The sequence below is a fragment of the Adiantum capillus-veneris genome, chromosome 28 (genome assembly GCF_014529385.1).
Source record: "Adiantum capillus-veneris isolate H3 chromosome 28, ASM1452938v2, whole genome shotgun sequence".
In the NCBI taxonomy this organism is placed as follows: domain Eukaryota; kingdom Viridiplantae; phylum Streptophyta; class Polypodiopsida; order Polypodiales; family Pteridaceae; genus Adiantum; species Adiantum capillus-veneris.
Window position 1 is genome coordinate 102,783,200 of NC_140958.1, and position 15,568 is coordinate 102,798,767.

General features: G+C 41.0%; 1 protein-coding gene across 1 annotated transcript in view; it reads right to left on the reverse strand.

Annotated features, from left to right (window-relative positions):
- Nucleotides 1-13,224: 13,224 nt before the first annotated feature.
- The window catches only part of LOC147421000 (uncharacterized), a 73,434-nt gene continuing 71,090 nt past the window's right edge, over nt 13,225-15,568 (reverse strand). The window contains exons 7-13 of the mRNA XM_086505099.1: nt 15,392-15,507; nt 15,282-15,312; nt 15,094-15,206; nt 14,810-14,949; nt 13,964-14,713; nt 13,752-13,882; nt 13,225-13,681 (exon numbers count right to left, since the gene is read on the reverse strand). Of these exons, the coding sequence (XP_086361225.1) occupies nt 13,405-13,681; nt 13,752-13,882; nt 13,964-14,713; nt 14,810-14,949; nt 15,094-15,206; nt 15,282-15,312; nt 15,392-15,507 (1,558 nt within the window). The 3' untranslated portion in view covers nt 13,225-13,404. The remainder of the gene's footprint in view (nt 13,682-13,751; nt 13,883-13,963; nt 14,714-14,809; nt 14,950-15,093; nt 15,207-15,281; nt 15,313-15,391; nt 15,508-15,568) is intronic.

Here is a 15,568-nt window from a genome sequence, read left to right on the forward strand (position 1 = left end):
ACTAAGAGCTTGAAGATGTTCTTTCACGTGCCGTATGTATATTGCCTACACTTTAGGGCCACTAAGATTCCAAATAACCTACAAATAGCCACTGAAGGCTATTTGTTTAACATATGGAGCTCATACTTCATTAGTAGGTAGAGTCTACTGCCTACTTGCATATTCAAATGTAATCATCATATTCAAATGTAATCCCATACCAACATTCAAATGTAATCCCATACCAACATTCACCCAATTTAGTGTATTGCAGCTCAAGTTATCACTAAAAGCTCCTGTAGCAAAACAAAAAGACATTGACTTGACCATAATTCTCACATCTATGTTCCAAAATAATTCAAAATTTATACACACCATATACAACATACAAGCAACTAGCCCAAGAAATCTAGAATCATGTTGATTTCAATTGCACATACATGCATACTAAGCGTGCTTACAATTTAAAATTTTCAAAATTTTGTGATTTTGAGCTTCCAAAAGCTATGTTTACTTTCTATTGGTTGAACTAAATTTAATACCATCTTGAAAATTGGTCTATAGTTCCTAAACAAGGAGAGAGCTTGAATGTTTTCTATGATCCATGATAGGTTCTATGTCTTTCACTCCAAGCACACCAAAGAAGAATTCTATGAAGTAAAAATTCGTGGAACTACGAGCATGTCATCTAGAAGAACAGTCGCTCAAGGAGGCCAATGTAATCTGTCTTAACAAAGAACATCTGGAGCAATGATCCTCTTGGCTTTGTACATAACCTTGGGACTGGATGTACTTATCGAACTTGATGTACCATTGCCCTAAGCCTTGCTTTAACCCACACAAAGTTTTCTTGAGTCTACACACCAATTCTACCCGTGTTGGCTTCTCAAGCTTTATCACAAAACCTAAATCTAGCTTTTTCATGTCAACATCCTCTTTAAGATCCCCATGAAGAAACGTTGTCTTTACATCCATTTGGACTAATTCCATGTCCTTCATGGCTATCAATCCAAGCACAAGATGCAATGTAGTCATCTTCACCACAGGAGAAAAGATTTCATCAAAATTCACACCTTTCATTTGCTTGAACCCTTCAGCAACCAATTTAGCCTTATACTTAGGCTCGGGATCATCTGTGGTATATTCTTCTTGTACACCCATTTCCATGGCAATGCCTATTTATCCTCGGGTAACGGTGTCAATTCCCAAGTTCCGCTGGCTAAAATCAAGTTATACTCAGATTGCATAGCCTCCTCCCATTTCACACTATCATCAATTTGAATGGCCTCTTTGTAGCAAGTAGGTTCACCGCAATCAGTGACTAGCAAATAGTCCAATCCTGGTTCAAAATGTTCAGGTGCACGAGATGTACCAGTAGATCTCCGAAGTGTCTGACTACTAAATTTTGCTCTCTCTAGAGCTCTGTGTGTGTGTGTGTGTGTGTGTGTGTGTGTGTGTGTGTGTGTGTGTGTGTGTGTGTGTGTGTGTGTGTGTGTGTGTGTGTGTGTGTGTGTACTAGTGGAAGGTGCATCACTAGCACATCCAACATTCTGTGGAATTGGTGGTGAGATAACATCCTCAAACCGTACTCTGCGATACTCAATGTATAACCTTCTTAGATTTTGAATGCTAGAGACGATATCCTATCTCTCCATCCACACCATATCCACTGAAGTTGCACTTGCGTGATTTTTGGAGTCTAGTTTTTGTCAAAGCTCTTTTGGCGCATGTCAGAATGCCTCACACCCAAATACACGTAACATGTCATAATTGGGCTCTTTGCCCATCCACATCTCCTGCAGAACCTTGTACTTTAGCGGTGTACTAGGTGATCGATTGATCAAGTAAGTAGCCGTCTCGTAACAGCTTCTTCCCAAAATTCTTGAGGTAAGTTGGTTGTAGACAACATAGAAGTGATCCTTTCCTGAATGGTTCTATTCCTTCTCTCAGCCACACCATTTTGGGCGGGTGTGTAAGGCGTGGTAAACTATCTTCTAATGCCTTGTTTACTACAAAAGTCATTGAACTCGGAGGAGATGTACTCGCCTCCATTGTCACTTCGCAAAGCTTTAAGCTTTCTACCCAATTGGTTCTCGACCAATGCTAAGAAATTTTAAAAGACACTAAAGACGTCGCTCTTCAGCTTCAAGAGATAAACCCACACCTTTCTTGTAGAGTCATCTATGAATGTCAGGAAGTATAATGCTCCCCCTAGAGACTTGATTGGCATAGGTCCGCACAAGTTGCTATGAACGAGATCTAGAGAACTCTTTTATTCTTTTTCCAAAGGTGTTGATGTCAACCTAGTCTGTTTTATATAGATACAATGCTCATGTAAAGAGAAGTTAGAGTAATATAACATAGGGATATAACCAGAACGCTGCAAGACTTTCATTCCCTTTTGACTCATATGTCCTAGCCAGCTATGCCACAACTCTATAGACGACAACTCGACTACAGAAATAGAATTCTCTTTCACGAAAGAGACATAAAGTGATTACAATGAGCCAGATTTCTGGTCGTTAAGCATGACCAGATTTCCCTTCTTGATAATACAAGAATCATAAGCAAATATAGTAGTGTAACCCAAATTATCCAGCTGTCCAATTGACATCAAACCTTTGTCAATTTAGGTACATGTCTGACATTGTACAGCATAAACTCAGTGTCATTACACATAAAAAACTTGATGCTACCCACACTGCATATATCAAGCTTATAAGAATTGCTTGGGATAATTTCAGCAGAGTTTCTCCTATAGCAAGAGCAGAAACTCAACTCAAAAGTAGTAAAAAATCATTGTGTAAGAATAGCTGAATGTGCCAAGAACGCATAAAATGGACTCACGAGAAAAATCCGACAGAGTCTCCTCTATAGGGGAGCAAACTCTCAAACTTGATAGTACAAAAGTAAGCACATAAAGTGCTCAAAACAACCAATGGGCATAAAAAGCTCAAAACCATTGTTGTGTGACTGCCAATTTGACGTCAAAAGCATAAGAAACCGCTCATATACATATTCTATGGTGAGGGTATTGTAAGAGGGGAACTCCAGCAACATGTATCATCGAAGATATCTCAACATTCGAGGATACCCTAGCTCAAAGAAAACCTCACACAACGACCCTCCAAAGGCTAAATTAGACACAAAACGATTAGCCACAGTCTCATAAAGGGCTCTCCCGGTCCAAGTCTCAGTAACATCGAGAAAACTGTCAAAATAACCAAAAAATGGCTCCACACGTAGTACAATGGGTAGTGTTCGCAACTCAACGTACATGAGTGACTACGCTCAAACAGGCACCATTAACTGTCGTGTGCAGTAAAAAGGATCCTTGCAGGGATATCTGCTCTCAAAAGAGCTCAATAGCACTATGATGTGCTCAAACAGACATGCATCTGTCAACGCATTTGTCTACAGGGAAACTGTTGTCAAAATGATGATCAAAATCGCCTAAAAGGTATTGTGCATGTAAGTATCTGAAAACCTGGAGAAACTATGTGTAAATGGACTCAAAAGCTCCATGTAACCTGCATGTCGGTTTCGATATGGAAGTCGGTGCTGATTTTTGCTGCCGATCAAAAATGCGCTAGTCGAATAGCCGCCAAAGACGTCTGAGTCAAAACGATGTCATAGAGTGTAATTGTTGCGCTCGGTGCCGATGCCGGGTGTCACTCCTCTATGGTAGAGGTACCTCACATGTGCATGTCATGAGCGATGGCGTCTGCGAGAAAATGGTCGTCCACAAAAAGACCGACTTAGGGTCGGTTCTTGAAATTTGCCCATAATGAGAGGTGTGGTCAGTGCCGAATCACAAGAATGCCAGAGTAAATCTCCGATGTCAAAAAGTGAAATCGATGTCGCAGTCACTCTCGCTGATGTCGGTGCCAATATCGAGGTTGCCTCTCGCCATCGAACGGGAGTGTCCGATGCCGATGACTAGATAATGGCATCGATGTCCTACTTGCTCTCTCTCTCTCTCTCTCTCTCTCTCTCTCGGGTGTTTAAGGGTTTGGTAGGAGCGGGAGGGGAGCGAGATTGTCGAAGGCTTTAGTTGTGTGAGCAAACCCTCCCACACGTTAAAATGTGAGTCAAAGTTCGAGTTTGCCAGCGCTGCACAATTGCCTTGCTCTGTCTGTTGCTCTCCTCTGCTCGACTCTGGCTCCTCCTGTCTTGAATCTACATAGCTTAAAAAAACTCCAAGATTCCAAATCTTCCTTGCATTTGACAACTCGACTCTCCTCGAGATGCTTTCCCTGTTGCGGCCTTGCTGACCTGCTCAAGCTTTGATCTGTGTGATGCTTGCCAAGCTTGATTCTCTGCTCTCAAGCTTTCAAACCTTCAAGGATTGTTGGCAAGCTGAAGAGCTTTCAATTCTCCTGTTCCACTCTCTGCAAAAGCTACCAAAGCTCTCAAAAATTCCCTCCTCTATTGAGATGCCCGATTTCTTGTGCAGAGCTTCCAACCTCTCTAGATTCCAAACCTCGACAAGGAGAGTTGTACGCATGTTATAGGGAGGGGAAGCCCAGGGATGCATGAGCTCTAACACCACTTGTAGGAACGTTATGCGATGAGTGCAAGAGAGGGAAGGAGGGAAAGGGAAGGAGATGAGCAAACACGGTCACTTGGCAGAACAGTAGAGAGAATAATACTCTGTACTCCTTATTGGCATTATGAACAAAAGAATAGATTAAGTGGGTGGACGCCCCCACAAGCCTCCATGTTTCCCCCTTGTTACATATATAATGAGCAGGAACAAGCCTGGAGGCTCCATGATTTCCCCTCATTTACATACATAATGAGCATGAACAAGCATGCAGCCTTGAGCCTCCACGCTTGCTAATAGGTTTAGATCCCACATCCCTCCATGCTTCCCCCTCATTTACATACATAATGAGCATGAACAAGCATGGAGGCTTGAACTTAAGTTAGAGCCTCCATGCTTGCTAATAGGTGCCAATCCCAGAATTGCTTGGTTTAAGTTAAAATATTATAATCTTGGCGACCACCCTCATGGGGTGGTGCTAGCTCAAAACATCTTAGCAAAGGGTAGAGATCTTCTCAATTTTTCTATATGGAGGTGCTCTTCTCTAGATGCTTCCTTCTTGACCCAATACCTATTCTTGGTATCACAAAGTTTTATTGTCACTATTAGAAGACTATGGTGCTGGTCTGAAATGGTGTTCTGGTGATGGCACTCGACTGATTGGTGTTGAGATAAGGCGTGCTATTAATCTAGGATATTAAGCACGAGACAATAGTGATCCCCATAAGTTGCATAGCTAGCAAAAATTAGTGCAAGGTAAAAGGACCTGCTACACACTATACTAGACCAAGCTGTCACACAACTCTTCTTGCTATGCACTTGACCAAGCTGTCATAACTCAAAGGAGCTGTTGCACAAGAAGTCTGAGAAGGCCCATCCAAATGGCCTTTCTCAAAAGTCCAAAAAGAATAGGGTTTAGCAATACAGAAGGGCCTCAATTTTGATGATGGTCACATGTGATGAGTGATAGCAAGCTACATTTGACAAGTTGGTGGTGGTGGTAATGTTGAAGAGATAGGGAGGATTGCAGCTGGACGAGAAGGCAGAGACAAGAAGTTGGTGGTGGTGGTAATGAAGAGATAGGAAGGATTGCACCTAGCGCAAGTTTGGATCGGGGTCCAAAAGGTGGAGCTACAAATCGTGGAGGCAAGGGGGAAGGTTTGGGAGAGCACATGTGTGGATGAGGTAGCCCAGGCCTCACACATCCATCTTGAGGCCATGGTTGATTCCTACTCAAACAATCTCAGGCGGTGCGTTTGCGACGTGAAATAATCCTGGTGGAAGCGAGCTGATGATCCAGAAGCAACATCACGTGAAGAGCTGGCGGCACCCTCCTCAACGAAGGTGGAAGCAAGGTGGTGATCCGAAAGTTGCATCAGATGGAAGCAAGCTAATGATCCAGAGCATCCTTAGGTGAAGAGCTGGCGGCGCCCTCCTCAACGAAGGCAAAGATGATGAGATCGAACCACTGCTTATCCTCAGGATGTCGCCCGCTGCTCGTGCAAGCTCATAGCCTGCATAACCTCATCTTCACCTGAGGGTTCACACCCTCCACGATCTCATTTGAGTGATTGCAATAGCCCCTCCATAGAGGCGGGCTGCTCCCCTCGTGGCTTGAACTTTGACGATGCTCATCATTAGATGTCAGATTTCCTTATGGTCGTCATCTTGAAGCTGCTCAAAATTCAAATTAAGGTGCAACTTGAAGGCAACTTGATCAACCTTCCCTTTTAATTTTTTCATTATTCATTTCAATTTTTGAGTTTTGTCATGTCTTATATGTTTGGAGCATGATGGCACCACCACAACTCAGAATGTTTTTAAATTTTGATTAGTCACATTAGAGAAGTGGTGCTCCTCTACATTTTAGAGCCTTCTGCCTCGCCCTCAAGTTTGAGCCTTGAGCATTGAAAAGAGCCTCAAACCACAACCCAACTCTCTATCCTTCATGTTTGACACAAGTAGTTCTCCTCTAGACTTTAAAGCCTTGTGCCTCACCCTCAAGTTTGAGGCTTGAGCATCGTCAAGGAGCCTCAACCCACAATAGAACACACTAACCTCCATGTTTGACACAAGCAATTCTCCTATAGATTTTAGAGCCTTGTGCCTTACCCTCAAGTTTGTAGCTTCAGCATTGGCAAGGTGACTCAACCCACAACCCAACACACTAGCCTCCATGTTTGAGACAAGTAAAATAGCCAAAATCTTGAAACTCGTGCATTTGCAGCGATCTGTAGCCTAGATTTTCACCCTCAAGGCAATGTTTGTTACAATCTTTGTTTTGGGAGAAGCGCAGCCTCAAAAGAAATCATCCATATCCCATTCATAATTGGCAATCTTAGCTCTTTATTAGCATGCATGCAAGAGTATCCATTCCCTTCTAGATACTATCAACCATCACATCACTGATGTAAACATCAATAGGAAAGCACCATAAGCCAACCATAACTTGCACACCCTCCAAGAAGACTAGCAAAGGTCTGGTTACAATTTTCCTTCCCTTGCCACATCAATAGTTGTGCCGGCTTATCATCTTCACCCCCACTAACTTTGGAGCCATCATGCATATTTTGGCAATCTATTTCATACTTTAGACATCTCCACTTGGCATTCAAGAGTCACATGAAAAACCGTTGTATTTTGTGCAACTTCATCCACACCGTAAGCAACTAGACATGCAAGTAAAACAAAATTCTTTTGAATGGTAGAATCTTGCATATTATCAAGATCTATCAAAACTCTTTGAATTCTTGCGTCATACAACTCTGCATAAGTTGCTAAGCGCTAAGTTGAGCAACATTTGTTGAGTGTAGGACATGCTCCTCCTAGTCCATTGCCTCTTTCCGTATGTCCTCTATCTCGTGCTCAATATTCACCTTTAGAGACTTCTCAACCTCTGCAGTAAAGTTGTCTATTAGCATTGTATCTTCCTCCAGCTTTGGAGATGCTATATCTCGGAGATAATTGGGGCTTTCAATCTCCTCCCTGCATTGCAAGGATGGTAAGGCCTCAACTTCCTTGGTGATTGGCTCAGAGGTGTCTTCTTCTATGATAGCTTGTTTTCCCTTAAGCTACACTTGAGCCACCTGTAGGTCTTCTTGAAGCTTGGCAATCTATTTCTGATATTCTTCTTCCTTGTGCATAAAAATAAGTGATATTTCTCTTCTTTGCATTTTCTAGAGCTTTTTTTTTGTCTCCAAACCTTTATTTATTTTTTGCATAGCTTGATAAGCGAGGTCAAATCCTTGGAGAGTCAAGACGGTCGGATTTGTCCCTAGCATGTCTAAGACCTCTTTTTGGTCTTTTAGTCATGCTTTAGCTTGAGTCACTTGGATGTTGCCAACATCTACCTGCATCTGTAGCCATTGAGCATGTGCATTAGTGTCCAAGATCATTGTATTCAATTCTTGGAGGCTTTTCTCTTGGCCCTGACTTGCTGATGTTAGCTTCCTACCAGCATGGTGAGATAAGTAAGCTCAACCATCTGCTTGTTATTTGCCTCTTGCAAGCTCTTCATTTCTGCTTGAGATATTTTGTGAAGAGCATTGAATTCCTCATGCATATACTTCAGCCTTCATCTATTTAATGACATGGTGGGAAAACTAAGTATACTCTTTAATTGCATCCTATAAGCTCTACCTTCTCTTCTTCTTTCTGGTTTTTTGCCTTTCAATCCTTTGACCTCTTTCTTTTGTTTAGCTTCTTCCTATTTGGTACTTTTTCTAGGATCTTTCTCTTCTTTGTCAGCTTCTAGACCTGCAGGCACTTGCTCCTCTGTCTTTTCTTCGTCTTGTGTAATCTTTGGCACACCCATCTTTGTGGCACCTAGGAAGATCTTAGGTAGCTTCTTCTTACATATTTTCTTGAGTATCTTCTTGAATAGGAGATAATGGTTTTGTAGAGGTTTGTGGGATTGGCATAGTAGTGGAAGTGCCCTCAGCTTCAGTCATGTGTCCACTTCACTTTCTTTTCTCTCTCTTTCTTCTTGGCCATATATAAACTCTAGATCAGCGAGAGGGAGATGGAAATCTTTTTCTTTCATATTGTTTGACTCTAGATTATTACAAAGACATCCATTTTTGCCTCAATACAACAAATAAAGACCAGCCAAAGTATCTCAAGCATGTTTTGTTGATTTGTTGGAGCAATATGAGGATTAATAATAAGCGTCACAAATAATGCAATCAATGCATGAATGTGTGCATCTTCCATGTCCCATCAAGATTGCTCAGCTATAAGCAAAACAACTTTAGCAACAACAGATCTCCTAGGATGTACAATATCCTTAATAGAACATGTAGCCATAGAAGGTGGACGTACAACAATGCTTTTGCACGAAATTCTAAACGCCTTTGGAAACAAGGATGTGTTTCATCAAGTAAGCCCACATTAGGTGGTAATTTGTATCCATTTTTCCTCAAGAACAAACATCTTCAACACATCTTTGTTATTGTCAATCATAGCAAGTGATTGCACGTGAGATGAAAATTGCCCTAAAGAGGAATAATGTAGGAGAGACATGTGCTATATATAGCACAACCCACAGGGAACTACAAGGCGCCTCTTCTGCAAAAACTTGACATTGCTAGAGAAGTTGCACAAAAGGACAAAATTGTCTGCGCATATAGTTGCCTATGGTGAGAATGGAGGTCGTGACCAAGGAGACGCTAGCAACAGTACTAGTAAAATTATTAGAATATCTATTGACACTTGCCAAATCTCACAGAAACTAGAGGATGCGAGCGAGGGGGTGTCGTGGATAGTAAATGGAGGGTGCAACCTACTATGATACCAAGAACAATAATATTGTTGGATTAAGGGTTGCAAGACACACACAAAGCTTGGAGAAGATGAAGCTCAAGCCACACAATAAAGAGTATATCGATTACTGTACAAATAAAAAATAAGATAGCCCTAGAGTGATGGGTATATATACAATGCACGGGGGATAGAACCTTGTAATGAGGGAAAAAGTGCCCTAGCGTTCCTAGGTGTTGTCATACACATAAGTACCATGTATGTGGTAACATATGTCTCTTTCGTGCAATACTGCACTCCTCTTAACCTGGAAGAATCTTGCAATGGGATCATTGTAACAATCCTATATGCATCAGATTCACACTTGCAAGCGTGTGATATAGAACCTTGTTCACCCAAAGGAGACATGACCGCCACTTCCCCACAATCGTGCACTCCCCTTAACCTAGAAGGATCTTGCTACAATGGCAGCATTGTAACAACCCTATATGCATTTTTCACCCTTGCAAGCGTGTGATGCAAAATCATTTTCACCCAAAGGATGCATGACCAGCCTTCATCAAGAGACATGACCACCACTACCCAAGCGCGATATTGTCATCCAAATATCTGTTGTATTTAGCTTGCCATTCCCAAATCTAAATGCATAGATTTATGGCCCTACCAAATTCCTTAAAATGGGTCTTCCTAACTCTAAGACCTCAAAACTACACTAGATTTCCCCTTGCAACTTCTATTTATGCTTGCAGCCTCCCCTTTACATAGAGGGACCCCCTTTCCCAACCACAACCTTCTCACGTAAATTGATATCCCTTGCTCAAAGAATTGATCTCTTGGACGCTCAAGCAACCCTTCTAAACACTTTTGTAGAACCTAAACACAATGGGGCTCCCTTATCGCTAACTATTATTATCTTCCCATTCCCTTAATGCCTTTTACCTTTAAGTGTTCTCTTCATCAAACTATCTCTTATATGACTACCTACTTTGATAACTCTCCTCTTCACCAATTGTGGTTGCCTGAGGTAACCCTTACTTGCTATATTAAGAGCAAATGGCCTTTCCAAATAATCCTTATAACTTGTCCCTCAACTTTTAACCCCTATTTGTTCCCTTAGTAATGTTTAATCATACCTGACCTCTACACCCAATTCCCATTACACTTGCATCCATTAAGACTTTTTTTTTAATGAATGCTTTAATCGAGTAACGCCTCTAATGGAACGAAGATAATTGCAATGTCTTCAACAAAATATCCCTTTTGCTAACTTTGGATGGACTAACTAAATCTATTAATCGACTACTAGTAAAACTTTCTTGCAATATGAGTAATCTCCCCCTTCTGTTTGATTTGGTGTAAACAATCATGCTCTTTGCTAGACAATGTATGACATCCCTTGCATCCATCATGCTTAACCGTTTTAACTAGCCTTGTCCCACGTACTTTTTAAGCCCTTCTTGTGTGGAAGGTACCTAACTTCTATTTCCCTGCAAAAATACCTTAAACTCAATCTCGTTATGCTTTATCAACCTTAAAGGCGTACCTAACCACTTATTCCCTCCAAAACTATCTATATAAAAGTCATTCCTTGAAAGGGAGATTGTAATCTTGCATAGCTTTTTGAGACTTGTAGTCAAAGCACATTGGAAACTTTTTTGTGCAATCTTATCTCTCTTATGCATGTCTAACTTCCTTTTGTGGAGCCTCACACTCTCTATTTTGAGATATGGAGTACTCGCATGCTAATTCACTATTTCTTCTAGAAAACTAGATATAGAAGTATGTTTCTTACCCTCTGTAAAGACTTCTAACCAATTCTGGGTCAATTTGAACCAGTGCAATCCCAATATGAGAGAGCTCATTCTTTTTATTTTGGATTGTCCAAATAGCAAGGGAAAATGGATCTTACAATACGTTGCTGTTTGAGGTGTATGGAATGTGGTTCTTGACAAAGAAAAACTAATATCAAAAGATTAGTACAAAAGCCTCTTTAGTGCATGCACATTTACATCATTTGACATTCAAAATGCAGGGTTTATGTCCCAAGCATATGGAAATTTTCTCAAGGCACAATGTTATGCAAAATGCAAAATGACTACACTACAGTACAAACCAATGCAAAACCATAAAATTGCCAAAATCAAACTAATTTAAATGTCAAATCAAAACCAAAAGAGAATCACAAAAATGAAAAAGCAAAATCAAATCGGAGAAATGTCTCAACTACAACCAGCAAAGGCTCAACCTACGAACAAGAGCTTACAACTAAATTGCAACAAAATCAACAATGCAAAAGCCAACCTGATTGATGAAATGCATGTGACAACAAAAAGTTCTTTTGATCACTATTTGTGAGAGTGTTTTCAAATTGCTTTTAGATCTGATTTATTGGCAAGGGCGCAAATGGAAAGTGCAAAAACTACCTCTCTAGGACACCCTAATGCTATGAGTCAAACCCATCATATCCATGCAGCAAAGATAAGTAGAACTCTCCTATGAATGTGCAATGGAGAACTCAACCCGATCAAGCCATGGAATCTACTAGGTTGTCAAGCTAATAGAGAACACTATTGAATGATAGAGAAACGCGTGTAGATTGGGAATCTGCAATTTACCATCGGAGACGTGTTGGAAGCTTGCAAAAGCAAGAGGGAAACTCTGTTTGGACACAATTCTTACATTGGGTTTTTGGCTCACAACTTACAACTTGGAACTCACGCTCTAGCCCAACTTGGCTTCTTTATACACTAGAAAGAATTTACAACACTGCCATTGCAAAATAGCCATTCAAAAATGGATTTTACAAGAAATTTATGACTCCCAGCTGTTTTTCTTCTTCGAGCTTCTAAGGGTTGGATCAAGGCCTTCGACATCAATTTATACTCTCATGTGGGTAGTAGCAGTACCATTTTTGTGCAGCTCTCCTTAGGGTCTGTGGGAAACAGACTCTCCAGTCAGCTCTGGGTAGTTCCCAGGGTCCCTTCAGCTTCACGTCTTTAGTGGCCTTCCTCCCTGGATCGTTGCCAATTCTTTGTCCAGGCTGATCATTCCGATCTTCGTCTATGTCTGAAGTGTCCGTGCTCCTCAAATCCTCGAGCTCTAGAACCTCCACCTCCTAATCCACCAGTTCACCCACATGAGTTTCCTCGTCATGGTTCCCCCTTTCTTCTTATGAAGAGGTGCCGTGCTTGGACCTGTCTTCTGGTTCGCCCTTGAACTGGCCCTGACTGATTGTTTGCGTGTCCTTCCATGGACTCTTTCATTGAACTATCCCCAACAAGATCACCAATGTTGAACTCAGAAGAGTTACCTATATTGAGACAACAGTTGGATTACCTACTGAGACAATAGTTACGTCGACCCTGGTAAAAGCACTCTGGCTATACCCGTCACTCAAGGTTCCACAGACAATTCAGATGAGACAAGGCAAGAAGAATGTGCTCTAGATATTTGTATTAATCAAAGAATCAAATTACAGATGGGCCCAAACCCAAAGCTGAATACTGATGATTACCCATACAAATTATCCTCAAGGATACGAACTAGAAAGGTGCCAATGGCTCTCACACACACTCAAGGGCTCTGTTCCCAATCACGCAGCATCTCCCTTCATCCGGCGGACACTCTCCTTCTATGTATTGGTGCCCGCATCCTTGTCTTGGCCCAATGGCTTCTTGCTCTTGGTTATTACTTCACCCGTCAGTGGAATGACCTTACGACTTCACCCTTAAAACAATGGAAACTTATTTAATGTTGCAGCCAGTTAGAAAAACAGAAACAAGCATTCTTGCAAGATGCATATACAATAGAAAAGGCAACAGCCATCATGCTTACATCATCCCATATTATGTAGTTTCATACAAGAACTTCATTGCAGAGGTCCCCGAAATTTACCAGTAAGAAATGTCGGGACAAAGAAATGCATTTGATAGCTTGCAAGGTAACTCAAGCTCTCTCAATTTTTGGTATAGTAACACCTCAAAAGAGTTGTTTACATGATGAGATGGTCAAAAAATTACAATCCCAAGGCACATCAAGATATACAAGTTACACAAAAATGATGGCTCAAGGACTAGGTTACAAGATACAGCACATTGAGTCAACTATACAAACATGAGGACTCAAGGGGGTACTTGTATCCCAAAATGTCCCATCAAGGTATCTAACTTCTGAGATAATCCATCCAGTTTCTTTGTGTGTCCCAGCAATATCTCCGAGTTTCTTTTAGTCTCAAGTAAAAGACTCTCTACAGCTGAAGCTGTCACATTCACCTCCATACTCACATCCCTCAGCGAGTTCTGCATGCTGAAGCCCCAGTTTTGGACTTGAGAGAAAGATCTCTGGAAGTATTCACTCCTGAAAAATCCCCACAGTAATCTCCCTTGAAGCATCAGTACTCTGCACAACACCTCTCATTAGAACCGTGTATCAAACCTTCAGAGCCTCAAGACAAAATCTATCCATTTACCTGCAACAGGGAATTTCGAAAATACAATTCCTTATCAGCTGATCCATATTCTGAGAAAAAGTGGGCTTCAATAGCAAGGCCACCAAGCACCACACACGAATCTTTGCTAGCTGAAGTGGATGGATGCAAAACTACAATACACCACAACGAAAATCAAATTTTACATCGTGGAAAAAAAAAATCTAAACACAACTCTTGTACTCAATACTAACCTCAGTTTTCTTCTCATGGAGGTTGCATAGCAGAACCAAGAGATCTGCCTCAAGTTGCAAGACCTTGCGCATGCATTCATCAATATTTTTTGACATGGAAACCTCACAAACCACCCAATTGCAATCATTTCCCTCGTAGACTCCTTTAATCTCTGGATAAAGCTTCTCATACAACCTCCATTCAGCATAACCTTGCATCACATTAGTCATCTCCTCTGTATAAGGTAAACAACAACTATCTGTTGCTACACCCTGAACCACATCCATTGGAGAAAATCTGGTGTCAGGACAACTACCCCACTCTCTAAGAAATTCAAGGGCTGAATATTGGGTTATCCCGACCAGATCCACTTCTGTCACAACATCATTTTTATCTCCAAAAATCCTCCTCATGGAGTAAGCTTTACTGGTTGTAGCAAGGTGCACAGGTCCACCAAAGAGTTGCCGCTGTGCCAACATCTTTGCGACTTCACTTTCTACTCCAGTTGAGCAAAAATTGGTTAACATCTTTCCCAGTGAAATTACTTTCTGTGAATCAAGGCCTACACTCTCCCTTCCTCCTACATATAAGTCAGCCTGAGACAACCTTTGATTCAACTCCTTCCCCAGAGTTTCTATTCTTTTACCTCGACTGGTTGCAAATGCATCATCCATCCTTTCACTTGTTACTTTTGACCTTTGGCTGATCAATAACTGGTAATTATGTGTCATTATTTCTGGAACACGGCAATCTTTTTTGTTGAATTTATCCTACAATACAATTTACTTTTAGCTTTTCATGCAACAAAAGCATTAGGGCAACAAATAGCAAACTTGCTATACATCTGTCTTATAAAATTTCCATACCAGAATAAAATCTATGACGTTCTTAGCCTTCAAGGTCTCATCTGAAGAGTGAATGGAAACAGCAAGCTCATATAGAACTCCTCCAAGGTTTAGCCAATCCAAATCAGACCACCAGTCTACTGTTTCCTTCTGAACAGACTCTACAAGGAGAGACATGAAGTAGACGACATATCATAAGCATGCATAACCAGGATGTCTTTGAAACCAAAATGATACTTATCGCAAAAATCATGCTGATTACGAGATTGCACTATATGAAAAGCCAAGGAACAAGAAGCACTTACTAGGGAGTTCACCAAGTAGCATAGCTGCTTTGAGATTACCCACAAAAATCTCTCTCTTTGTGTCTTTCCAATCGTTCTTATCAAAGCAACACCATGGAAGTTGCTTCCCATATCTTCAAACAACAAATAAATTTCAGATTTTCTATTGAACTACATTACATAATGAATCATATTTAACATGCCAATACCTCATCTCAATGATGCTATACATCAAAGACTCTATGTCCAATTCCAATAGAGGGATTATAACCAAGGTGTAAATTTACCGCACCATAGATCACATCGCCTAAAAAACAACCAGCAAAAATATTGTTTGGGATTGCCTCCAAATAAGGCCTTCGAAATTTGGGCTCCGTTACTTTGCTGTGAAGAACTCCGACTCTTGATGCATTTTGGAAATCCAGGATCACAAACCTAAACAAAGAAGTTTTGTCAACAATATTAGAAAAGACACTTGCTTTTGCTATCATTAAGA